This window comes from Phoca vitulina, unplaced genomic scaffold (assembly GCF_004348235.1).
Source record: "Phoca vitulina isolate PV1807 unplaced genomic scaffold, GSC_HSeal_1.0 scaffold1, whole genome shotgun sequence".
NCBI lineage: Eukaryota > Metazoa > Chordata > Mammalia > Carnivora > Phocidae > Phoca > Phoca vitulina.
In genome coordinates, this window is record NW_022589704.1 from 68,389,409 (window position 1) to 68,416,923 (window position 27,515).

At 39.0% G+C, this 27,515-nt stretch overlaps 1 protein-coding gene across 1 annotated transcript in view; it reads left to right on the forward strand.

The window, feature by feature from the left end:
- FAP (fibroblast activation protein alpha) overlaps positions 1 to 12,258 on the forward strand; it is a 71,432-nt gene extending 59,174 nt beyond the window's left edge. The window contains 6 exon segments of the mRNA XM_032409389.1: positions 58 to 112; positions 8,013 to 8,112; positions 9,154 to 9,218; positions 9,720 to 9,792; positions 10,055 to 10,128; positions 11,633 to 12,258. Coding sequence (XP_032265280.1) covers positions 58 to 112; positions 8,013 to 8,112; positions 9,154 to 9,218; positions 9,720 to 9,792; positions 10,055 to 10,128; positions 11,633 to 11,734 — 469 coding nt within the window. The 3' untranslated portion in view covers positions 11,735 to 12,258.
- Positions 12,259 to 27,515: the final 15,257 nt, after the last annotated feature.

Below are 27,515 nucleotides of genomic sequence, written 5' to 3' on the forward strand. Positions count from 1 at the left end.
AAGTAAATGTCATGTGTACACACTTAAAATTCTAAAAATTTGTTTCTTTTACTTTAGAAAATTCATAGAAATGGGTTTCATTGATGAAAAAAGAATAGCCATATGGGGCTGGGTGAGTTGTTTTATATGTTTTATGCCTGTTATTCAGTTCAGCAATCATAATTTTCTAAAGTGTGTGCTTATAAGGTTTCTCATGAAATGTTAATGTTGCAACATCATTTAATCTGTCAATGGAAACAGTCAATTTGGATAATCTAGGCTTCAAAGTGGTGGCTTTAAGTGTTCCTTTTTTCCAATCATTTAGTTTCTTCCTCATATAGCAAACTAACTCATAATTGACACATTTTTACTTATTTTTTTTTTGTATTATAGTATACTGAACTGAACTATATTCATCAGAGGTATAATTTCTTTTGTTATTTTAGAGTTAATATATATCTTTTCTATTTCATCCTTTCATTTTTATGAAAAGCTAAGCTAACATTTGAAATCACAGGAACTTTTAAAATATAAATTCCCTAGTACCTAGCTTACCGCAGGCATATCTTGGCTGTTTTGATTCCTTTTTTTCTTTTCTTTTTTTTTTTTTTTGTAATCAAATTATTTTACTAGGCCTGATATTAATTTGTACCAATGGGAGAGAAGTATAATTTAGTTTCTGAGTTATAGGTCATGGAGATAATTGCCCATATTTGAGGAGCTAAGCAGTTTTTCAAAATACACATAAAAAGGAAGTGACAAAACTTCCCAATCATGGGCAATGAAGTCACTGGAAAGTTTAGAGAAATATTGGAAAGAGTTTAGATTTGCCCATTATAAATTATGATAATTACCCTTCAAAGAAGATTTCCTGTTTCACTTTTTGGTCTGAATTTGTACATTTGCAAGTCAATTTGCAGCCGTTTGTGCTTGGGTTGTTTTTCTTGGCTGTTTTCTCTGAGAGCGGCCTGCACAAGATGGAGGGAATGAAACCCAATATTGAAGGGAGTCTGTAGGCTTCGGCTCAGCTCTCAGCTCAGTGACCAGATGAAGAGCTGTTATGAATTTGTGGAAAGTTGTTACTTCAAGCCATTTGGTCCTTCTTAAAACTATCAAATGTTAAATATCTAAACAGAATGGAATTCAAATGGGTGGAAATAAATGAAATATTTTTATAGTGAAATATTTCAGATAAGATCTCTTCTACCATCCATTTTTATGAAATTTCCTAAAGTAAATTTTTGAAAGATTCAGATTTCACGCTGAACACTTACATATAATCATTAACATTTCTCTTACAGTTTTACTTTGCTTTTACTGCAGGCTTTGAAATAACCATAAAGTGGAACTTTTAATTTCATTTCTAGAACATCCTGGTATTAGTTTGGTAGAGAACCATTTATGTGGGATGATTTAAAGAACCCACTCAGCACCCCAAAATACATCCATATCAGTCTGAAATTCTTCAATAAGAGATTCTCACCATGTCTATGCAAATGCTTCTAGGAGAGGTTGTATATTAGGTCCCCTTTATTGCTTACTTTCCAACAAGGCAGTGATTGTGAGGTAAATCCAGAGAGCATGCACAGAAGAAGGAATAAGTGAACTGCCAATGGATGCAACATTCGAGCAGCCCCTAAATCAGCAGGACCCAGAAGATCCTGAGGGAAAAAGACCTTAATACTATACTGGTTTGTTTTTTTTTTATCAATTCTTTATGATTTATTTAATCCATCCATCTGATCACTGACTGATGCATTCTTACACCAATGTAGTAAATTTTTATTGGATCTCAACTAGGTCTTATATTAGGTTCTTTGGAAGATGAAAAGATGAATAAGTTATAGCTCTGGCCCTTTATTAGATAAAACAGCAAAAAAGCAATTGCTCAGCAATGTTCCAACTGTTAAGACAGATACAACTTGTGGTGGAAAGCACGAGGGAGCAGAGTAGTTAATCCTGGCTGTGAGAGTTAAGGGGAGATTCAGAAATGAGGTAGTGAAGATAGGTCAATAATGGTGCATTCCAGAGAATGAAGACAGCCTTGACAGGGTCCTGAGGTAACAATGAGTAAGGTGTGGTTGGTCTGGATGCTGGAAACTTCAGACGTGTAAGGCATGTAGTGAGGAAGGTGAAGGAAAGGAATTTGGGTTGGGAGTTAGCCAGATTAACAGGAGGCCTTTTAGACTGCATAAAGGAGAATGGGCTCTATCTATGGATCTGTGACACATTTCTCCTATTTTTCTATGTCTCCATGATCATTACACTCCATTTATTCTTTATTTTTGTATTTATTTATTTTTTAAATTTTCCATTCATTCTTTAAATGTCAGTGTTTTTCAGGGTCTGGCCATGAATCTCACTGTTTTTCACTTCCTTGGGAAAACCCATGTAATTTCAAAGATGGTGCTGACTCTCAGATCCCTGTCACTAGCCCCCATCTCTCTTCTGAGCTCCATGTTCCAAATGCTCACTGACCATCTATCCCAAATGTCTGACTGGAGCCTCAAGCCTAACCTACACAAGCTAAACTTGTTATAGTCTACTTAAAACAAGTCCTCATCTTTATTAAAGGACCTTACCACACACCTAGTCACCCAAATTAGTAAATTCAGAGCTATTTTCAACTTCTCTTGTTCCCTGACTCCAACATGCCATTGCTTAGTAAGTTCTGTCAATTCTACCTTCAAACATCTAAATCTGGTCTCATCATCCCCACTGCCAGTGCTTTAGTTCAAGTTTCTTCATATGTAATTTAGATCAGACCTTCTCAAAATTTAGCTTACATAAGCATCACGTGGAGAACTTGTTGAAACAGTTTCCAGGGCCCTACCACTAGAGATTCTGATTCAGTAGTCCAGGGTGAGCCCCAAGGATTTGCATTTCTGACAAGATCCCAGGTAATGCTGATTCTTTTGGTCCATGGACCATTGGGTGGTACCGGTTTAACTATTCCAGTTGCCTCTTAACTAGCCTTCCTGCTTTGACCTCACAAGCTGCAATGTTGCTAATGAAGTTGCTATTCTAAAACACAATTCTTACCATGTTGCTTTTCTGCTTATATGCTTATATATTTTCTAAGGCCACATATTGACCCTGACCTGGTGCCCAAACTTATTTCCTTGCATGCAAAGCCCTTGACAATCTGGCTGTAACCTGCTTTTCTGGCCTCATCTCTTTCCACTTTTCCCCCACGCCTTATGAATAATTTGACTTTTCCCTGCAACCTGAAATGTGTCCATCTTCTCCCATTCTGCTCCTCTGCCTCCAAAATGGAAAACTCCTACTTACTCTTTAAAACCCAACTCAGATATGACTTTCTTTGTGCTCCAGTAGTTCTTTATACTGCTCTTCTAGGAATTATCATGTTTTATTTTGTCTATCTATTGATTTCTCCCATGAGAATGTAAGCTCACCGAGGGAATGGACTTTGTATTTTTTTTTTAATTTTTTTTCTCAAATGTTTAGCATAATACTTGGCCATCCCATACACCAATGATGTTATTTAAACTAAATTTAATCCCATAAGTCAGTGTTCCCCCAAATGTATCTTATTAATACCAAGGACTTTTTCAGGAAAAGGTCCTCTGGGTCTAATAATACGGTAAATCATGAATTCTACATAATAGTGTATATTGGCTTGGTGAAAGAACAGTAAAGAATCCTGTTAAATTTTGATTAATATAGTATTACCAAAAGGTATTTGATTCCATGGATCCTTTTTTGAAACGTGCTCTTGAAGTCAATAGGGAATAGAATTGGTGTCTTAGAAAGATACTCTTGGCCACAGGGCGAAGGATGGTCTGAGGTGGGGGAGGGAGTGGGCCAAGGATCTAGGGAGCAGTAATATTGGCCACAAATACCAAGGGCCTGAATTCAAACAGTGAAGTAGGAGGTGGGAAGAGGTCAGAGCTTCAAGTGTTGTTTTCTAGTATAATAAACAGGGACCTGTGGGAAACTGGAGATGTGGAAGAGGAAGCTGTTGAGAATGACCGTGAGCATTACTTAGCCATTAGTGTGTCTCATATCAAGGAAGAAAGTATCTGTTTCCATGAAGTGTTAGGCAGGTTAGCAGTCTGAGACATATACTAAAGCTGACCCCATACATTTTTGGTAGTCAGTTGGCAAATAAGCTGCAAATCTTATGTTTGCCTCCATAATCCTGATTAAGAAGGGGAAAGGAAGCATTTTTATCTTACCCTTTTATATTTCTGGCTCACACAAACCAAAATGCAGTAGCTCTGTTCTTGGCTGTTTATTAGATATCCACTAGGCCCCCAGCACCATGCCTAGGATGTGTCTGCTAGAGCCGGTTCTTCACCAGGCCATCTTGCACCTCAGGGGACATTTGGCAATGTCTGGAGTCATTTGTGGTTGTCACAACTGGGGGAGTGCTACTGGCAGCTAATGAGTCGAGGCCAGAGATGCTGTTAAATATCCCACAATGCACAGGACAGGTCCCCACAAAAAAGAATTACCCAGCCCAAAATGTCAACCGTGCTGAGGTTGCAAAACCCTGGTTTATGCGAAGAAAAATTGAAGTAATTATTCTGACAATTGAAGAGCAGCAGGGGTTTTGCCTAAATTATTAGAATAACAACCTCATTCGTGGGCCTTGCTTTGTTAATATAGGCCTAGCCAGGTGGTGTTGAATAAGCATTAGTTCATGATTTAATCTTAGTTCCTTTCTCTTCCAGTGACTAATTATAAGCAATTTGAATTGCTATGTGCGATCAACGATGTAAAAGTAGGACAAATGCACCTCTAATGAGACTACATTAGACTCCAAACTTAAAGTTCCCCGACGAGGTTTGCCCCAGTGCAAGGACAGAGAGGAAAGTCATGGGTTGTAGAGGCAAGTGTCCTGGCTTTGAGTCCCAGCTCTGCTGCTTCCTGACTCCCAGAGCCCTCTGAGTTCCCTCCAGCCACGGCTTCCTTGTCGTGAAAGGCAGCCGTGATTTCCTGACCGGGGCCCTGTGAGGATGAGCTGAGTTAACAGGAAAGTGATATATTTGACAAATATTGATTCTTTTTTTTTTTTTAAGATTTTATTTATTCATTTGACAGAGAGAGAGAGACAGAGAGAGACAGCGAGAGAGGGAACACAAGCAGGGGGGGTGGGAGAGGGAGAAGCAGGCTTCCCACTGAGCAGAGAGCCCGATGTGGGGCTCGATCCCAGGACCCTGGGATCATGACCTGAGCCGAAGGCAGACGCTTAACGACTGAGCCACCCAGGCGCCCCGACAAATATTGATTCTATTCCCCTCTGTGTTCTACGCCACGTTGTCAGTGATGGGGATACATTCATTAACCAGGCAGATGAAAATGTCTACCTTTATGGAGTTGGGAACAGTTGGGAAGGAAGACAATAAGCAGGAAAAATAAGTACAATGAACAGGATGTTAAACGATGACGAGTGCTCTGGTGAAAAACAAAACACAACAAGATAGGAGCATGATGCAGGGTTGGTGCATCGTAGATGAGAAGGACAGGTGCGACTCTCTTTGGGTTAAGACTTGAAATGGGGAGGAAGCGAGCCATGGCTGTATCCTGGGGAAAGAGGGTTCTAGGCGGAAGGCGGCAGCATTTGTGAAAGTCCTGGGGCTAGATCATGCCTGGAGAGTCCAGAGAACATCAGGAGAGCCGACAAGCAGGGGAACATCTAAGGAGGGAGAAGGGAAACAGAGAGTATGGGTCCTCCAAGAAGGTTGCAAGAGCCTTGGCCGTACAAACATTAGCTATTCATTATAACTGCCTGTAGGTAAAATGTTCCAGTGTGCATTATGGCTCACATAAGAGCGTTCTATAAACCCCTCAAAATTCTGTGCCCTTCTAAGAATGTTTTTAAAGATATCCTTCGTTTAAACAAAATGGCAAGGCATCTAAGTGCAAAGGACAAAATTCTAGAATTCTCATGGCCAATCTGCTCCGTGGGTTCCTTTCTTGCGACAGCCACCCACTCTGCCTTGGAGCCCCACCCATGGGAGAGCAGAAAAAAGTCAACACGGGTTTATTTTATTTCCTCTTCATTTCTACAATAGGAATCGCTTTTCTAAGCCGCCTGAGAATTTAAAGAACACCTACTTTTGTTGTGCTGTTGCTACACTAGTTTTGCTCTTACAAATTCCTAGAGACAATTCGTATTCATCCTGGAAACACGGAAATTGTATTTAGGGACAGCAATACTCTCTAATCACTGAGTAGATACAGGTTAATAATTTGTAAGATTTCGCACAGAAGTGTTGAAAACCCTTTTTACTATGTGTAAATGCTTTCCATTCCAAATCTCACTTCATGCTATTTCAGCGGGACCCACCGTTGTTACTGGTAGTGAACACGCTTTTCCAACACAACCACAAACAATAATATTTCTAACTCAGCTTACTTTCCTCTCAGTTGAACCTAAAAGAAAGAAGGAGAGGACTTCCATTTCAGTAATAGTCATTGCTAACCTACGAATCAAAGCAAATCATTTTTATAAGTGAAAATTTTCACTTACCAAAATGATTTTCAAACCCACTGTTCCTTCCGTTTTTAAAATATATTTTCCCCTATTAGAACATGTTTTAGTTCTTCTCTAAGTATAATAAAAGGAGGGCATGATATAATTGGAGCTGCTTCTTCTATTCTGTGTTTTGTCACCAAGGGTCCTCAATAAAATTCCCCAGAACTGGAAACATACAACTGTACACTAGTTAAAAAATTCTTCCTTTACCTCATGAATTCAGCAAGATTGTTTAACTTATCCCCCCATTCCATGTATTTCGTGGGTTAAGAATAGAGCCCTCCCACGGATTTGCCCTCATTAGCATGTCTGTCCTCTGTCTGCCTATCTGTCTCTCACTCTGTGAACTCTCCCTCTCACTCTTTCACCCTCTCTGAAGACTGACTTTTCTGTGGCAAAGGGTGATATGATCTCTGCTGACCTAAGGGAAAATGGCTCCCAGAGGTTTGTGGCAATAAGGTCCTAAATACAAGGCCCATTCCTAGTTGGAAAGTCCCACTGTCCTCTGGTGACTTGTGGGGAACGTTCCTGTGTTGGGGCAAGAATATGCACCGAGAATCACTTCCTGATCTAGCACACACATTTTGGGGGTTCAGGACCCAGAGCACTGTTTAGTCCACATTCCCAGGAGAAGCCTCTCTCTCAAGCATGTTTCCACAGCCCAAATTTCACTTCCGGGGGAGATGCCACCTTATTGTGTTCATTTCTTCACTTTTAGGACAAGGTTCAAATTTCCAAGTGACATAGGCAGACAGCTCCTGTTATCAGGGTCACATTTCTGAATCATCTCCCTGATTCCTTGGGGAAGAAAACTGATGAGAGCTAACCCTACTCCTGACTCCTTTTGTATTTCTTTGTTTTTCCATTCAATTTGTGGGGGGCTATGTAAGACTTTTAAAGACACCGATGGCTTTTCCTCCTTTGAGCTGCTATGCCAGAAATCCCCCCTCAGAACAGAATATGTAACACTACATTAGACACAAACTCTGGCCATGTCCTTAACCATCCAAAAGGTTCTTACGTCTTACCCTTGTTGTTCTATTATGAAAACCAATAAGTAAATACACAGATGTGAGTATTGTCTTACAGGACTTTTGCAGAGTGTGGGAAGTATCCCGCTTTTACATTTGGGGAATAATCTCCTTTCTTTGTGCATTTCTTTCAAGTACAATCCTGGTTTTGCTCTGGCAAGGCCCTCAAGTAAAATCCTGGTTTTGCTCTGGCAAGGTCCTCATTGGAAAAATAGAGAGGAAAAAAAAATTTGGGCAGAAAAGTTGCAATTATAAATATCTCTTCAACTGCCCCTACCATGCTCCAATCAGCACACCAAGTATTTTTAGTTTACTGGGGGTGAAATGATGCTGTGTCAGGTGGAGCTTGCTGCCAAGGGTGCAAGATAGACATTTAATCTGCCCCATGCATATCCCCAGCTCCCATCAGTACTTATTGTGAGCAGAGTTGCTGTAAAACGATGTTGGAGACTTTCTGAAAGCAAATCTGGGACTGACTTGTAATGATGTCTCCACAGTCCTACGGAGGCTATGTTTCATCCCTGGCCCTTGCTTCAGGAACCGGTCTTTTCAAATGTGGGATAGCAGTGGCTCCTGTCTCCAGCTGGGAATATTACGGTATGGAAACATTTCATAACTGTGGCTGCGAAAACATTTAACACATAATTACTCTATATTTGAGGTTGCTAGGAAAACAAATTATGCAGTAAAATTCACCCCAGCTTCACTGGGGAAAGCATAATCTAGAAGCGAGGTGGTTTATATGATGCATTGTAATCATGTTGCAACAATCAAAGAAATCTTAAGAGTGAGGGAGGACTCTTCCAAAACCCAATATATGTGATCCTCTCCCCGAAACCTGGTGCCTCCTGATACACCAAACCTTTAAAACCAGAGCCGAGTCTGTGTTTTTGCAGGCACACGGGTGGCCTGTAAATACATTTTACGCAAAGTCGGGCGGAGCCAAACTATTCACCTCCAAGTCACAGTTTGCAGCCGCCAGGTCCATTGCTCCAGAAACCAGAGCCACAAAAAAACTTGTTAAGAAGTACACCTCCCGTGGGTGCCTATTTTTATGATTCACATTAATGCAGGATGATTATTTGGAATTAACTCTAATAATTGCACAAAAATTAGCTTTCATCAGATCCTCGTCCCTGGGTTGGGGTAGAAATGAGACAACTATAACTCTCAGGCAATCTTTATTCAGAAAAAAAAAAATGTGTGTGTGTGTGTGTGTGTGTGTGTGTGTTGGGAGAGGAGGACTGGGGGCATATAGTTCCATCCCAGATTAATTAAGACACCAATAAAAGTACAAGAGGTGGCTGCATTTGTGATTTTTTAAAAAATACAATGAGGTCATTCCATAAGGTCTTTCCTAGCTAAACATCTCCCCCACCAAAGGGTGGAAGAGAAAAAGCTTAAGATCAGTCCTTTCTAATGTTAGCTGTTCCTGTCTCCTCCTTTGCTTCTCTAGCCCTGTTGAGGCAAATCGCAGAGCAAATGACTTGGGTGGAGCATTACAGTAAAGGCAAGCAGGAACCTTCCTCAGCAGCTCCACGGGGGAAGGTGACGAGCAGTTCTCAAACTGGGGGGTCTTGTTGGTTAATGGAATGACCCATATCACATGTAAACAACATATTCTCATATATTTTATAGCATCTATCTACACAGAGCGCTTCATGGGCCTCCCAACAAAGAACGATAACCTCAAGCACTATAAAGTAAGCGTTTTCTGTTTCATTTAGGTCATTGACTTCTTGCAAACGCGCTACATAATTTTGAAGCAGTCATTCAGAGTTTATACTTTTGCTGGCTCCCCAAGCAAATACGCTGATCTTTTGTTAGCTGCAAAACACCTCACTAGGAAGACATTTACTCTCTTAGGATTCTCTTCTTTCTTTCCCCATCCTCCCTTCCCTCACCTCCCTTTTCCGCATCCTCCTGCCCACCCCCAACCCCTACACAGCTTGAGCGGGCATCATTTATGCCTAAGGTCTCACTCATATGTAACATATGACACATAAACTTCCCGTTTTTCAAACGAAGAATCAGATGGAAGTAATGCAAATGATGATGAAAATGTGTTGCTCTGACTCTTAAATATTTATCAACCAAAGCAATACATAATTTCAGTATTGGTGCTAAGTCCATCGCACAATGATTTAGCTAGTTTTCTATTAGAACTTGCAGCAACTAAAATGTTAATTTTTCCTCTTTTCCAGAATTCAACTGTGATGGCAAGAGCAGAATATTTCAGAAATGTAGACTATCTTCTCATCCACGGAACAGCAGATGGTGAGGTTTAAGCAAGACTCTTACACATAAAAATACTGAGCCAACATCACTTTGTTTAAGAAACATTAAGCATCCTCCTATGCCTGTGCTCAGGGTCAGTACCTAAGAGTCAGGGACATTTCCACAAATGAGTGCGATGACTCACTGCTGACAATGTCAACCGCATGACTAGATAATTGTCGGTGTTCATTTGCAGGCAGTACATTGTCACTCTATGCTTTCTGGTATTTAGCAGCACTTTAACTCTCTCTCTTTGTTGCAGATAATGTGCACTTTCAAAACTCAGCACAGATTGCTAAAGCTCTGGTTAATGCACAAGTGGATTTCCAGGCAATGGTACATAATTTCGTTTTACTCCCGTTCACGGCCTTAGACCCGTAAGCTCAAAGGAGGAATCTGATTTTTTCATTAGTATTATTATTATTTTTTTTTACAAAAACCTGGCAAACGGGCTCTAGGGTAGAGTAGGCAGAACATTAGCAAGTGGGTCTTGGATCTTCCATGAACTCCCTGAAGGACACGAGGTGAGCCATGTCACCTCTGGGGATCCCGGTTGAGTCCTATCTGAAATAAAGACATCCGTGAGATTGATGATCTTCTAGCTCGAACATCCAATAGTTCTGTGATCCTGCTTACATAATGTAGCTGCATGCTTAGCGTCCTCACAGAAGCTGGGAGTCCCAAAGCAGCGAAAAGCTTCCGTGTATTCAGTAAGGAGCGATTGGGGAATGTTATCAGCGGCCACAGAGGCTCCCTGAAGTCAGGCAGCCCCACTCAGAGTTGGGGAACCCTTTCACCCGTGTGTTCTCAGTGCCTGACACAAGCCTGGCCCAGCACAGAAACTGGAGTGTTCCCCGAGCGAATGAATGAATGAGCTAGCCGGAGAGTCCGGGTGGGTGGCACGAGGACTCGGAAATGACAACAGAGAGAAAAGGAAGGTGAAAACCACGGCAAGAGAGACAACCCCTGACAGCAACTTCCCCTCCTCAGGGAGCAGAAGTTCTCCCTCACTTGCTTTTCCTGAATGAGAACCTCGAAAACGAAACCCCCATTTTTGGAAATTGGGCTTTTTAAAATAATTTGCAAAGGGGGATGGGAGATTTTTCTGATCTTTTTTAATCGTGACCCCGCCCCCAACGTAAATTCACCTTCTAAGTGTATAGCATTCCATCATGACCACTATCCACCTTTATTCAGTAAAAACAATAATCTCGCCAGCATCTCTCCAACAATGAAGTTTAAATGTATAATGTCATCTTCCTGGGTGACTTTAATGATACTATGTTTAACTCCTATGAAAGGTGTTTACAGTTATATGTGTTGTGGATTTTCTGCAGCAGAGAGGAATTGGATTTCAGAGGCTACAAGCCTCATAGAGTTTTTGAGCTAGCAGAAGCCTTAGAGAAAATCAAATCCAAACTCCTTATTTTTTCAAATGAGGAAACCAAGCTCCAGAGGCGCAAAGTAATAGACCCAGCTCTGGAGCACGTACCTGCCTCCTGACCCCCCAAGATGCTAGCCATTGTGAAACCTCAGCCACTGAGATCTAAAATATAAGCTGAAAATAAATAAATAAATAAATAAATAAATAAATAAATAAATAAAATAAAATAAAATACAAGCTTAAAGAATGGGAAAGAATAGTCCCGGTTAATAAAAGACCTTTTTTTGTCTTCCTGTTCTAAATGTCTGCATGTGAGCTATCTTATTAAGTGCTCTTAAGTAGAATTTCAATCACAATATTAGAAAAATCGTCGGGACCTGCGGGCATTAGAAAGTCAAAGCTGGGTGCCTTGTGTGGCTGTGGGAGTGACTCCGGCATCTGCTCTCTGCCTTGCAGTGGTACTCGGACCAGAACCATGGCATATCCGGCCTGTCCACGAAGCACCTGTACACCCACATGACCCACTTCCTAAAGCAGTGTTTTTCTTTGTCCGACTAAAAAGGACGCAGACGCAAGCTTGTATCACAGTGGGAACACTTCGTATAAATGCCTCACACCACTTGCTTGTTTTACTCTTTATGCTGTTAAATCCTGGTACAAACAAACAAATGAATGATGTTCTAAAGGCTGGCGGAAGATTAAGACTCAGAAGTTCAACTCAAATATTGTTTACATTTTCTGGCACTCTCTGAAAGAAGAGAAAAGGGAACCGTGCCTTTTGCTTTGGACACAGTGTTTTATCACCTGTTCATTTGAGGAAAATAATAAAGTCAGAAGTTAAAGTGCTGTTATTTTGTCTGTGTGCATTAATTTCAACTTCCGGTTTTATCACAGAAAATAAACGCTTGTGCTAGGCAAGCACATGAGTCACGTTAGATGGGGATGGAGAAGAAGAACCTAGAAGAGTTTGGATTTTTGTAATTAGGATTCCAAATGCTGGAATGAATAGCTCAGAGTATGAAAAAGCATTGTTCAGAAATCAAGTTTGAGATGCATTTCATAGAGGCGTCCTGATGTTTGCACTCTATGCTGGACCTCCAAGAAATGTTTATGAAATTTCTCCCAGATTTCTTCAACGTAGCCAAAAGCACTCAACAAGGATAAAATCAGAATTTTGAATTCAGGCTCCTTTTAATAAATGCTTCAAATTTAGAAACATTCCTATTTTGTATCCCTTTCAAGAATTAGCAATGGTAACTGCCTTCAGATTGCTAAGCCACACCAAACTAAGCAAGCAAAACAATTAAATAAAAAGGACATCCACAGCTAGAAAGGAAAAATGTTGTATCTATGAGATTTTTCTGGGGTTTGAGTTTGACATTACTGAGCTCATTTTGAAAAAGAAAAAAAAAAAAAGCCATAATGCTTGCAACCCCGAAGGTGACTCTCTGACAGTAAGGGTCCCCATCAATTAGAAACTTATGGGCAGCTTCCATCTCTGTAACTGCCACCGAATTAAAAAGACCCAGGTCACCAGAAGATATTTATTAAATGAATGTTGGAAGTATCCATGAAGCCTCTCCCTAGGGAACTTTTCATTGATGTGTTTCCTGGCCCGAGGTGGCTCTGGACGATTTCTTCCCATCCCTAGCTTGATCCTTCCTAGTTGCAGCTAGAAGACCCTCGTGCCTTCTCTCATGCTCTGGTTTCTCTTCAGATCTCTCATGCTCTACAGCCAGAAGAACCCATCCAGGCATGCAGCGTTACGGCAGGAAGGGGCCTCTAAGATCAGAGACCACAGCGTCCTCTAGAATTGTCAGACATTTCTCTGTCCAATGCTCTCTCCACCACCGCTTTCTGAAATCATGCCTCCCACTCACGCCACATGGCCCCACCGCACCTGTCAGGAAGGGGTGCTCTGTCAGGAAGTTTGGGCAGCACCCACACAGATTCAGGGCTGGCCATAGCCCCCCCTCCCCACATCTATGCAACTGCCGATGTCCTGCGGGGCAGAGAGAAGCTATTCCTTTCCCATTTTGTTTTGCCTGGAGCAGCCTCAGAAGCAAGTCCAGATGTCCTCATAATATTCTCATCATCCACTCTCTCCAGCTGGGGAGAGGAGAATAAGCAACAGTTCTTTCTTAATCCTCTATCAAGGGGTACAACAGGGCAAGTGCAAATAATAAGAAAATCTTGTTCCTTCAACGTCTTTTCTGCCTTTGTGGAATTCTGCAAAGCTGTTGTTTACTATCAGCATGCAATAAGAGGTCTCCAGCCTCACGCCTCTGGTTCCCACTGCTGCAGAGGCAACTTCTAAAAGACAAATCGAAATGTTCCATTATTCCAGGTAAAAAACTCCAGTCTTCTCCACGGTCTACAAAATAATATTGTAGATGTTAGATGTAGAACATTCCCATCATCACAGACAGTGCTATTGGATGGTGCTGTCCTAGCAATCTTCACAGACCATATCTTGGAACATGGCATATGGTAGAAGCTCAGCGATCGATAAATGAGTGAATGCATCTGTGTTTGTGGAAGATTCATTTTTCTACATTACTGTTGCTAAAGCCTCCCCTGACCTCCTCAGGCAGAGTCATCCAGGTGCGCCTCAGATATTCAGCATGTGTTTATGTATTTATTCGTTCATTCAACAAGTATTTGTTGAGTCTGTCTGTGTAGCAGACACTGTGCAAGACTTTAAGGATATAGTGAAGAGCAAGGCAGCAACTTGAGAGGCAGTTTTTTTTTTTTTTTTAATGTTCGCATTTTGTACCGCTTTACTAGATTCTTCTTTTGGCATGGAGGATAAAAGATACATAAATTACAAAGGGGAAATATTTAATAGAAAAATGCCAAACCAAAAGGGATGATTAAAAACATCTGACCTTTCTATTTGTAGGAAGCAAATTGTAACAATAACTATCCTTTAACTGCATTTTATTCTTGCATATGACATTTGGGGAGGAGGGTGTCCCAGCACCCTAATTAATCATGCTTCATCTCTCACAAACTTGAGATTTTCATTCGTCCATTGGACAAATATAAGCCACTGTTTTAGGTACTAGAGGTGACCCTCCACCTCCCCAAAATGCATGTATATTAAACAAAATACATGTCTATAAGCAAAACTTGAAGTCTTGTATAGGTGAAAAATGAATGTAACTACAATGCAAATTCAAATGACACCAGTCATATAGGGGTGGGATTCTAATATGGGTAAGAGGGAAACCGTAAAAAATGTTATCATCTCAAAATAATCTCCAATGTTAGTCCTGCAATGCTAACCTTAGAGCTATTTTAAGTGGTTTCAAAATTCTAAGTGACCATCTCCTATATCCTAACGTGAATAAGAAAGTAGTAAGAAAATGGGTATTTTGTTAAATTTAACATAAATGAAGGAACTTGTATTGAAGCTTTAAAAAAAATTTTAAGTCTGCCCCAAAGCCTAAAACGTATGAATTATTTCCTTCAAGAAACATTTTCTGAATACCTATACTGTGCCTGGCAGTACTCTGGGTCCTGCAGGGGACAAGAGTCTTACAAAGATGAATGTATGTACAATTTCTCCATTTCTAGACTGTTTCAGTAAAGGCGACTTAACGAATCTGATTTTCCCAACATTTGAGCATTTTTCAGAAACTGACAGATCTTTATGCAAATGTTGTTGCCAAGCTGTTTGTAATGGTGAAATTATACTTTGACAGTAACTCTTTAAAATATATTAAACCCAGCTAAGGTTTTTTTGGAAATGTTGCCAATTAAGTGACTTTAATGAGCTTCTTGATGGTAATGTAATTAAAATTCAGATGTTCTAATTGTAAAAAAAAAAATTACAGTTCTGGGAAAGTTAACAGTAAAATAAGCAAATGTAAAATGAATTAGGACTAATTTAAATGGTGATTATGTGGTCTTCTGAGACGATTTTACCAAAACAATGCTTTCAATTATGCTGTTTGTAAAGAAGAAAGAAGACACCTAACAGATATTTTAAATTTATCCAATAAAGCAGATATTTTGAGTTTATCCAATAAAACAGATTTAAAAATTCTGAACTTGGTGAATCATTCTCAGCTTGTGAGAGAACTGCTAAAACAACTCCCTTGGCATTATGGACAGGTACCTTGGCAATTTGAAGTGGAATGATTTCTAACTCAGGGAAAAATAAGTGCTTGGACCTTACCAAGCTATTCATGGGGAAAACGATCTGGCTCCTAGCAAAATCTCTAATGACCACCTGCTCAGAATATTGGCATGTAATACTAACATGCCGGTCATAAACTCTTCTTTTTGACACACAGGTAATATCTTTGACAGGCTAGCACAGTATAATTTCACTCTATTGGCCTCTAATTAATATTCCATTACTTACTCTACTTATTTAAAAAAAATCGCTTTGACAGAATGTGTTTGAACAAATATTTGTTGGTACAGCATTACATCCCTCACACTGTGGTTATACGGAATCTACATCCTGTGAATAAGAGAGAGCAAAAATGAAGCAAAGGGCATGACGCCATGGTTTGACAACTCATCTCCCTTCTTTCTTAAGTACTGTCCATTGGCAAGCAAAAACAGGAGCATCTTTGCTAGCCATTAATTATTGGGGGCAGGAATTTTTCTCACTGTTGCAGGGGCTGAATTTTTGAGATATATGTCTTAATGAAACATTTAAGATGGTAGAAAAATCATTCATATGTTCAAAACTACCATCCATTCACACATATTGTTTGTTATTGAGACATCCTTTCCAATATTCATGGACATAATAGAAATATTAAATATGTCATAAAATGTGTTTATATCACACCAGCACTAAGCTGAATTTCAGGCTTTGAGAAATGATAAAAAGTAATGATGCTTTACTATATACAAGCATGTTGTATAACCAAAAGAAACAATGCTACTGTCTGAAGATTGAAGCAATATTTTGCAACATTACAAATTCCTTCCTATCAAATAAAAGACAAGACAGTTCATATGTCAATTCTTTGAAATATAATATGTTCATTATAGCTCATTTTAGAGATAGTGGGCTTTGATAGGTAAGGGCACAGATCCAAAAGTACACTACCTGGTTTGAATCCCAACTCAGGAACATATTAGCTGTGTAATGTTGCTCAGCCATTATAAGTTCTTCCTGCTTGAGCTTCCTTATATATGAAGTTGAGGATAATAATAGGCCCTATCCCATAGGGTTGTTTGGAGGTCTAAATTAGTTGCTATTCATAGAGCTAACAGTGTCTGACATATAGTAAGCACTTTGTTAAGAGTTTGCTAGATCCATAAGGTAAACCCCTTTTAGTTGGCATTTTCATTCATTTTCAAGGAATTAATAGTATGATGTTTATTGCAGCATTATTGACAATAGCCAAATTATAGAAGCGGCCCAAGTATTCATTGATAGATAAACGGATAAAGAAGATGTGGTATGTATAATGGAATATTACTCATCCATAAAAAAAGAATGAAATCTTGCCATTTGCAACAACATGGATGGATCTAAAGGGGATAATCCTAAGTGAAGTAAGTCAGTCGGAGAAAGACAAATACCATATGATTTCACTCATATGTGGAATTTAAGAAACAAAACAAAAGAACAAAGAAAAAAGAGACAAACCAAAAAACAGACTCTTAACCATAGAGAACACACTGATGGTTACCAGAAGGGGGTGGCAGGGGGATGGGTGAAATAGGTGATGGGGATTAGGAGTACACTTATCCTGATAAGCACTGAGAAATGTATAGATTTGTTGAATCACTATATTGTACACCTGAAATTAACACTGTATGCTAACTATACTGGAATTAAAATTTAAAAATAAAGAAATTAATAGTCTAAATCAGAAGCCAGTAGTTTCTTTTCCATATCAGTGAATTTAGTATAAGTGTGAGAATCATTAGTCACTTGTAAAGGAATCTCTATGTTCTCTGAAACAATGTGGCCTTTTAGGAATAACTAATATAGAAATCCTGAATGTCCAAGGAAGCTCATTGACCTTGGCACTTTCTCTTGAATGAGTCATTCAACCCCATATCTCACTACCTGTCTGAGGAGTCGAATATTTGCCAGCAGTGATGGAAACACTGTTGGGGAAGACATACAGCCTGGGAAACGTGCAATTGAAGGACAGGAAGGGTTTGCTCACCCAGCTTCATGCACAGCCTCCAAAGCACCACACAGGCCTTCCACCCTGGTCCTGTCTCCACCACGCTCCCATTGTCCTCCAAACGCCAGCCCCACGAGTCTCCTTTCTGTTTTGTTTTTGTTTTGTTTTGTTTTGTTGTAAGGGCCAATATCATTTCTGTTTCAGGGCCTGGAATAGAACTCTCATCACTGGATCTAATGTTGTTTCTACCATAACCAGAGACTTCCAACTACATTATCTAAATTTGCTTTCTCGATAGCACTTATAAGCATCAGAAATTATTTTATTTATGGATGTGTTCATCTGGTATATATTTCTCCCGTTTGAATATAAGCTCCCTTTGAGCAGTGACTCTGTCTTTTTACCTCTTTGCACCCAGGGCCTAGATAGCCCTGGAATAAGGTAGGAGGAGCTTGGTAAATATTTGCTGAATGTGTTCCCATGTTCTGTGGATAGAAGGGCCCATGAAACCAGCGCTCTTATGTGTGGTCTCACAATGGAAACAGATCACTTCCTTTCTGGAACTTAGCATGTGATAAGAACTTGCTGTATCCCCCTCAAAGTAAAGAGAAAGAAAAATCCCTGAGCACCAAGCAGCGCACAGTCAGGAGAATGGGGTTAGGAAAGACATGCACCTCAGCCAGAGATCTAAAAGAGGCTGGTCTATGAAACAAAAATAATTTGGGTCACGAAATGGAACAGAGTCCACTGCACTGCCCTACCCCTGATATCACTGCTTTGAGATCAATGACCAGGACACTGCAGAATGAGGAAATTTGGCACAAAATGTTCAGCCAGAAAAAGTCATACAATTCTCTGGACTGCTATTGATTACTCTAGCAGCTTTTATTTAAAAAAAAAAAAAACAGTAGTTTTTAAAATATGTCTTATCCTGGGGTGCCTGGGTGGCTCAGTCATTAAGCATCTACCTTCAGCTCAAGTCATGATCCCGGGGTCTTGGGATCGAGCCCCACGTTGGGCTCCCTGCTCCACGGGAAGCCTGCTTCTCCCTCTCCCACTCCCCCTGCTTGTGTGCCCTCTCTCACTATGTCTCTCTCTGTCAAATAAATAAATAAAATCTTTTAAAAAAATAAATAAATAAAATATTTCTTATCTTAAATATGTTTCAAGTACTAATAGTTTCTCTCACATAATAAAACAAGGATGCCCATGCTTTATACTGTTTCTATCTCCTGGTTAGATAGGTCATAAGTTCAAACCCTGGAAGTTGGTTGATTCTTTTAAATCAAGAATATCAACTTGCAGTCATCAAAAATAAGCCAGTGAAATATATCTTCAAAAGTTGAACACTTTAGATCATATTTTCTAGTGGACAACTCAACATGGATGAACTGAACTTTCTAGGATCTCACTGTTACAACAAAGTGTAGCTTTATATATCTGCAAAATTGACAAACAGAATCAAGGAAATTGAATTCTAATTCTTGCGATTTTGGCAAGCTCTTTATCTTCCTGAGATTCCATTACTCCCTCTGTGTGCTGCACTTACTGGGCTAGATTCATGGCTTCACAAGCCCTAAGAATTCCTCTGTGTCCCAGTGGGCAATAAGCCAAGGTAATTCCTAAGCCCTAAATCATCTTCCAAAAACTGAGATCCACAGGTCAGATAATAGGAGTTAATCCCACGTTTTAATTCACTCTTTTCTCCTCTGTATCTCATCATCTTCTGGCATTGTAGTGGTTACGCTGAGGATTTGTTTAATATAGAGTTCTCTCTCACAGGTCTCTTGGGCACTATTTTTAGAGATGGGGTAGAATAACAATCTTAGATCCCCTAGAAACACTGTGGCTGAAGAGTTCTCCCTGACTCAGATGGTGAAAGTGAGACCAGGGATCCACCATGGTACCTTGCTCGATGCTGGTATGAGAGCATTCTCAAACGAATTGTCATCACCATTACCATCCAACATCTTTTTTGATGAGACTGATTTTATATGAATTAAATTGATAGTTGAGAATCTTGTACTGGACAAATGTAATGGATGCCTTGGAGTAGAGTCCCCAGTCTCATGCACCCACTGAGGCCAACAAGGCCATCAGAACGAATGAAGCAAACCAAGGAGGGGGTTAGCAAGGTCTCTGGGAACCTAAGGGTGGGACTCTGGCGAGCTGGTGAGTACATTTGAAGGCATAACAACCACTGGTTCAAACTGTTGCCATGTGGAAATACAGGCCTATTACTTCCCAGCTTGATTCTTGTGAAGAGAAACCAGAAAAAAAGGGTATTTAAATGGAAACTCCCTCTCAATTTTGAACCCTTAACAACTAATTTATGAGTAAAGAAAACTTATCTGTGTGCCAGATTTGGCCTATGGATATCAATTTCTATTTTAAGTCATAATTTAATTGCCTTTTTTTTTTGGATTTCAATTATATACCAAGTACTCCATACACATTATTCCATTTAAATCTCCAAACCCTGTAAATTAGAAATTAAAGTATATGCATTTCTGTTTCGGAGAATGAGGTAAAGTTATGGAACTTACCCAAGGTTCTGTGGATTCAACCACAGTCTCCCTACCACTTCCACACCTCCATGTAATACGGGCAGCGCCATTCCAGAAGGAGGATGTGGAATGCCTTTTCTTTTGTAACATGGCCATCATTAATCAAATGTTCAATATAGAGTATAAATAAACACAACCCTGGTAGTGGGCTCTTACTGGTCATTATTAGAATTTAAGTGCAGTTAATGAAGTAGCCTTTAAGTGCTTGCTTAAGTAAATATTTGCAGGGTGGCTTTGAAAATGGAGTTCTGTGCCTCCCTCTCTAACTTAGTGACTTCTACAGGGTTTGCATCTTGTTTCTGGCCCTCGTAAAGTTTTGTGTGTGTACAGGCAAGCCATCCAATATGTAAATCTAATTCGTGTCTGGACTCAGAATGATGTTAGCTTTCCAATCTTCCCATCACCTCGTCTCCACTCTAGATGACTTTTCTCTAATGTTACCCCTGCTCTGTGTCTTCCCACACCTGTTCTCCTACCAACTCCCACACCATGGCCACGGAGCTACAGAAGGGGGCAGGATGATGGGGAAGCTTCTAAAATATCACACAAGAATGGTCTCCAAGTTGGCATCAGTTGTGTCTTGCCAACAGTACTGAGGCTGCCAAAGCAGAGGCTCCAGAAATAAAGAACAATGAACGTGTAAACCTAAGGCTTTATTCCTCCAGATTAGGTTTTTAGAAAAGCAAAAAGTAAAATTTAAAAGAGTCCATGTAAAATAAGTATTTTGTATCTCTCCCCTGTTTTGAGTTGGTAGCTATCAATGGTATGCTTTAAAAAAAAAAAAATCCTGTGTGCTTCCGGGTTGCCAAAGCACTGTCAGCATATCTGGAGTACTTTTATTATTTACTTTTTCAAGATACAGTATCAGGAGCCATAAAATATTGTTTACATAATCTCTGAAGAAAAAGCCATGCCCAGTGAAACCCGTTATAGGAAACCCTCCTATCAGTTCTTTGATGTAGACTTAGACCCTTTTGCATGGTATTTCCTCTTCATGAATATTAAGAATTTATCCTTAGCAAAGTGTTAAAAATTTGTGGAAAAACTTATAAATAGCTACTCAATATTCACATCACCCATGTGCCATGTTTCCCAGAAAATAAGTCATGGAAACCATGAATGCAATTGTTAAGATGTGTAATTTATTAAAATGTTTAAATTTTTCATCAGAATTTTACTCTTTTTTGAAAAAGAATTTTATATATTATATACATATATATGTTTTATATGTATTCTATACATGTTTACATATACATATGCATATATATGTATATATAAACACAATATATACATATATACATATATGCTCTGAATATAAATACAATATATACATATATAACAATTTGTAGGGTCCAGTATCTAGAATATATAAAGAACTCTTAAAATTCAATAACAATTTAAAAATGGGCAAAGGACTTGAATAGACATTTCTCCAAAAAATACATACAAATGGCCAACAAGCACATGAAAAGATGCTCAATATCCTTAGTCATTAGGGAAATACAAATCAAAACCACAATGAAGTACCACGTCACACCAACAAAGATGACTATTAAAAAAAGAAAGAAAGAAAAGAAAAGAAGCATTGGCAAGGATGCACTTTGGTGGTGGTTCAGTTGCTGTGGAAAACAGCTTAGCAGCTCTTCAAAACGTTAAACGTAGAACAACCGTACAAGCCAGCAATTCCACTCTTAGGTATATACCCAAAAGAACTGAAGTTCTCAAACAAATATATGTACAAACACATTCACAGCAGCACTATTCACAACAGTCAAAGGGGGAAACAGCTCAAATGTCCATCAGTGGGTGAATGTATGAACAAATTGTGGTAGCTATAAACAATAGAATACTATTTAGTTATAAAAGGAATGAAGTAGTGATACATGCTACAAACATGAATGAACCACAAAAACATGCTAAGGGACAGAAGCCAGACGCAATAGGCTATTGTATGATTCTATTTGTATGAAATATCCAGAATGGGTAAATCCACAAAGATAAAATGCAGACTGGTGGTTGCCAGAGGATAGAGGAGGAAATAAGGAGAAACTGCTTAATAATAGAGAGTTTTATTTTGGAGTGATGGCAAAGTTTTGGTGCTAGATGGAGGTGGTTGGTTGCACAACATTGTGAATATGCTAAATGCCACTAAATCATTCACTATAAAAGATCTGATTTTGTTACGTGAATTTCCTCTCGATAATTTTTTTAAAAATTTGTTTGGAAAACTTCATTTGTAATAATTTTCAGTATAAGTAATTTATAATAATTATGGTATCATTTCTAGAATCAGTAGACTCAAGCTTTCGATAGAAGAGGATATTCCAGGAAACTAGGCTCTTGGGTGTTTTATGAATATTTATTTTGGTCCATCCCCATTGCTAATGCAAGGAATATTTTCATTCTCAATTAAAGAAAAATTAAAATTTGTTAAATCTATTTTAACCAGTTGCCATTCGCACCACCACACCTCTGGACACAGAAGAGAGGAAACCCGTAAGATTCACTACCACCCTCAGTCATTACAAACCCATACCTTACACCTCATGAGCAATCAAAATATTTAATAATCTTTTTTTTTAAGATTTTATTTATTTGACAGAGAGAGACACAGCAAGAGAGGGAACACAAGCAGGGGGAGTGGGAGAGGGAGAAGCAGGCTCCCTGCGGAGCAGGGAGCCTGATGCAGGGCTCGATTCCAGGACCCTGGGATCATGACCTGAGCCGAAGGCAGACGCTTAACGACTGAGCCACCCAGGTACCCCGAGCAATCAAAACATTTAGACCTCTCAAATAATAGAAATTCCCTTGTCTGACTTTTAAATTCTGTTCTTCCAACTTCTTGCTCAACTGCTCTAGGCACAGCGGCTCTTCCAAAGCAACATTTTCAAATACCTAATCTCAGGATGCCACCTTCTTGGTCCCTCCCTTCCTGCCTCCTCATGAGTTTTCAGGAAAACAGTAAGAATGGGCTTTTCTCCTTACCAAGACCTGTCCCACTCTTATGTCTTGCTCTGAATCCCATGCTCTTTTCATACTCCCAGCTTCATCAGAAAGTGAAATCTGCAGCACTTTGAAAGGGTGAAATTCTATTGTGTGACATATCCTAAACTATGGATCTGATTCTTAAAAAAGTGGAATGTCCAGTTTTTTTGGAAATCAGTTTGGAAGGCCCTCAAAATATTAAACATGGAGTTATCATATAACCTAGGAATTTTATTTCTACAATTCTTCTTTAGAATTCTTCTAGAATTCTGCTTCACCTAAGAGAATTAAAAACATAGTCCAGACAAAAACTGCATACTTGAATGTTTACAGCAGCATTATTCATAATAGCTAAAAGTGGAAACAACTCAAATGTCCATCAATTGACAAATAGTTAAACAAAATGTAGTATAGAGATTTAATGGAATATTATTCAGTCGTATAAAGGAATGAAATACTGACACACGCTACAACACTGATTAATCTTTTTTTTATTATTATTATTTTTTTTTGAGAGAGAGAGACAGTGTGAGTGAGCACAGAGGCAGAGGGAGAGGAAGAAGCAGACTCCCCATGGAGAAGGGAGTCCGATGTGGGGCTTGATCCCAGGACACTGAGATCATGACCCAAGCTGAAGGCAGACGCTTCACTGACTGAGCCACCCAGGTGCCCGAATGTTGATTAATCTTGAAGTACAGTAAAAGAAGTCACATGCAAAAGGCCACATTTTGAGTGACTCCATTTATATGAAATGTACAGAGTATGCAAATATATAAATAGAAAATAGATTAGTGGTCATTAAGATTTGGGAAAGGGACAATGGGAGCAACTGCTAATGGGCACAGGGTTTCTTTTGGGGGTGATGAAAAAGTTCTGGAAGTAAACAGTGATGATAGTTATACAACACTGTGAATGCACTAAAAACTACTGACTCATACACTTTAAAAGCTAAACTCTAAAATACCTGGAATTGCCAATTGTTTAATCTTTAGACGTCGTGCTATTTTAGCCAACCTGGTAGCTGTGAATGGTTTCAGACAGCAGTCCAGGCAGATTCTGCTGAGGTTACAAGATTTTGCCTGGACTCCCACCACTTCTTTTCAGTCTTTCTCTAGAAAGGCAGTGTGGTCTGGAGTCAGATCCAGATGTGGCTTTAAGCAACTTGATTGCTTATTCTAAGCCCCCATCTCATTATTTGTAAAACAGAGTCAAACAAATTTAACTTACTGTGTCTTGTAAAGATTAGACAATAATATATTCGGAGAGCTTTGCCCATAGTCGGCATTTGGTACATGGCAACTATTTCTGTTATATTAAGGGACTTGCCCCACATTTCTCAAGTCTAAAATACTGACTTTAAACAATAGAAATATTTTCTATTTCATTCATATTATTGTCATTTTCTAAATTGATTGCCTACAATTAAGACGCTATATGAATTCCAAGTGAAAAATGAAAAAAAAAAAGTTATCTCCTAATAAGGCGGTTGGTGCTACATGGTAAACCACTGGAAGGAATGGCTGCGACACTTTCACGTGTTCAGTCAAATGTAGCCCTGAAATTAATTTATATTTGATTGTTTTCATAAACATCAACTGTCCTAAATGATACATTTATATAGGACAAGTGCCCAGAAAAAACATTAGATTTTTTTTTTTAAAGATTTTATTTATTTATTCATGAGAGACACGGAGAGAGAGAGAGAGAGGCAGAGGCAGAGGGAGAAGCAGGCTCCCTGCTCAGCAGGGAGCCCGATGCAGGACTTGATCCCAGGACCCTGGGATCATGACCTGAGCCGAAAGCAGACGCTTAACCATCTGAGCTACCCAGGCACCCAAAACATTAAATGTTTTTAATGTGCTTACGAAATCAAACCAAATTTTGAGATAGCATTGAATCCCCTTTTTTGCTATGCCTTGTGCCTAGTGTTGAGAGGAAAGATGCCCAAAAAAGGTGTAAGAGCCAGGGTCTTTCACTTCCAGAGTTTAGCAGATCAGTGTTTAGGGAGAAGGATACTAGTGATCGTGGACCAGATCTATGACATGGGGAGAATTCATCTTTCTGCAGCATTAGAAAGCATCCACTATCAATACTCTGGTAGGCTCTATGAAGACAAAAAGATTTTCATTAAAGTAAAAGTAAAAAACCAGTCTTTACTTCCTCTGATAATGTGCCAACAAAGAAATGATTTCTTTTTCACCAAGAAAGAGTCAGGATTAGAACACAGTACTGAAGACTTCTGGGTCATAGAACTGTTTCTAGGCACAGAAACAAATTATTTTTGGTAATTTCTTATAAAAAGAAATTGTAAATATTAATTCTTTGTGATTGAAGAATAAAATAGCTAAACAACAAATTATAATAAAGTAAATAAAACTTCATTTTAAAATAGGATAATAGCCTACAGGGCTTTGTAAATTATCCTCCACTCTGATTTTATTATTTTCGTATCACCAAAAAACAGGGCATATCTTTACAATACATCAGATAAAATGTGAATTGGCAGCACTGAGCAAGTTTCAGGCAGGGGGCAAGTCTGCTTATAAGGCATAATGGATAGAAAAAAGTGTTTATAACTCCATTTTGCATTCTATGCATTTTTTTAGGATACAGATTTCAAATTTTAATTTTCTAATGGCTGAACTTACTTTCTTTTACAGAAGCCTTTGAAAAATTGCAATGTTTTAATTGGTTCACATTAAAGACTCTTAGAAGCTTGAAGAAAAAAGTCTTTCCAGATGAGCAAGAGGTTGGATAAATGTAATGACATATGGTTTGTTTTTTATAGCTACAATATGCGAAAAATAGAAGCATAACACATGTATTCAATGATATATATGTATTTATACATATAAATATATATTCTGCTTATAAATTATGAGATAAGATTATTTTGTACAAATGTGATTTTGTTTTCTTTCTCTTTCTTGTTCCCTTTATGAATAAAAATAACAACTGAAACTTAGAACAATTTTAAACATCTCATTATACCAGGGATCCAGCAAAAGATAAAATCAATGTATGCAAAGCCATGTATGCACAGTCCCCTGCTCAGACTTGTGAGCGGGGGCTCTCTACAGGGTCCCCGAGCCTCAGGGCAGGAAGACTGTCCGATGATCTTACTACTGAATATTCCCTGACCCAGCAGGCTTCCTCTGAATCCTTCCAGATGGATGGGTCACAAACTGTTTCTTCAATGTTCCTCAGTAAGGATACTTCTCACATCCTCTGGCAAACTCAGAACATCCCTGGAAGTTCTTCCTTTACGGCCCCTGGATGCCCGAGCCCATCAAGTCACTCATAAACAGGTAAAGACATTTGATTATCACATTCCATGTACTCAATGTTTACATTTTCAAAGGCTATGGTCAAATGACTATACATTTTTTTTTCCAAAGCTAAAAAAAAACCTCAATTAATGTGAACTTTTCTCTCATGTAGTATACTTTATTTATTTATCTATCTATCTATTTATTTATTTATTTTTGAAGGCTCACACCTATTTTCAGAAGACCCTTGTTGTGGAAAAGATTGTTCTCATCTAGGAAGAGCGTGGCATATGCTGAGAAGCAAAAAGGAACCTCAAACTCAAGGCAATTTTATCCGTCACTCCTGAGTCTTATATAACACAGCAGAGGCATACATACCCTCAGGACAGGCCTGGGAGAAGATAGAGGAGGAGGGAGCTGTAATCATCATTTCCTTACCTGTGAATGGTGGCTCCCTTGCCCTGCCTTCCCTGCAGGTGTTTGTTATCCAGGTCCTGTCCTGTGCTACCATTTCACCTCCAGGTTTTGTTGCTACCATCTGTCTCCAAACCACATTTATTTTACCTAGCTCATACTTAGGAACTAAGGGGTCAAACTCTTTTTTTTTTTCTTAAGGTTAAATTGGTATTTCACATTATATAAGTTTCAAGCGTACAACAGTGTAATTCAGTATTTGTATACACTACACAGTGATCACAAGTCTAGTTACCATCCATTACCTTACAACTGAGCCCCTTCACTCCTCCGCCTGCCCCAACCCAATCCCCTCCCCCTCTGAAAATCACCAATATAATCTCTATATTTGTGAATTTGTTTTTATTTTCTTTGTTCATTTGTTTTGTTTTTCAGATTTCACATATAAGTGAAATCATATGGTATTTGCTCTCTCCACCTGACTTGTTTCACTTAGTATAATACCCTGAAAGTCCATCCATGTTGTGGCATATGGCAAGATTTTCTTCTTTTTTTATAGCTGAGTAGTATTCCATTGTGTGTGTGTGTGTGTGTGTGTGTGTGTGTGTGTGTGTGTATTCCACTGTGTGTGGAATCCATTCATTTATCAATGGACACTTAGGTTGTTTCCATATCTTGGTTATTGTAACTAATAGTCAGCATAGGGGTGCATGTATGTTTTCAAATTAGTGTTTTCATACTCTTTGAATAAATACTCAGAAGTGGAATAACTGTATCATATGGTGGTTCTATTTTTAATTTCTTGAGGAATCTCCGTACTGTTTTCCATAGTGGCTGCACTAATTTACATTCCCAGCAACAGTGTACAAGGGTTCCCTTCTCCCACATTCTCTCCAAAACTTGTTGTTTCTTGCCTTTTTGATAATAGCCAGTCTGATAGATGTGAGGTGATATCTCTTTATAGTTTTGATTTCCTTTTCCCTGATGATTAGTG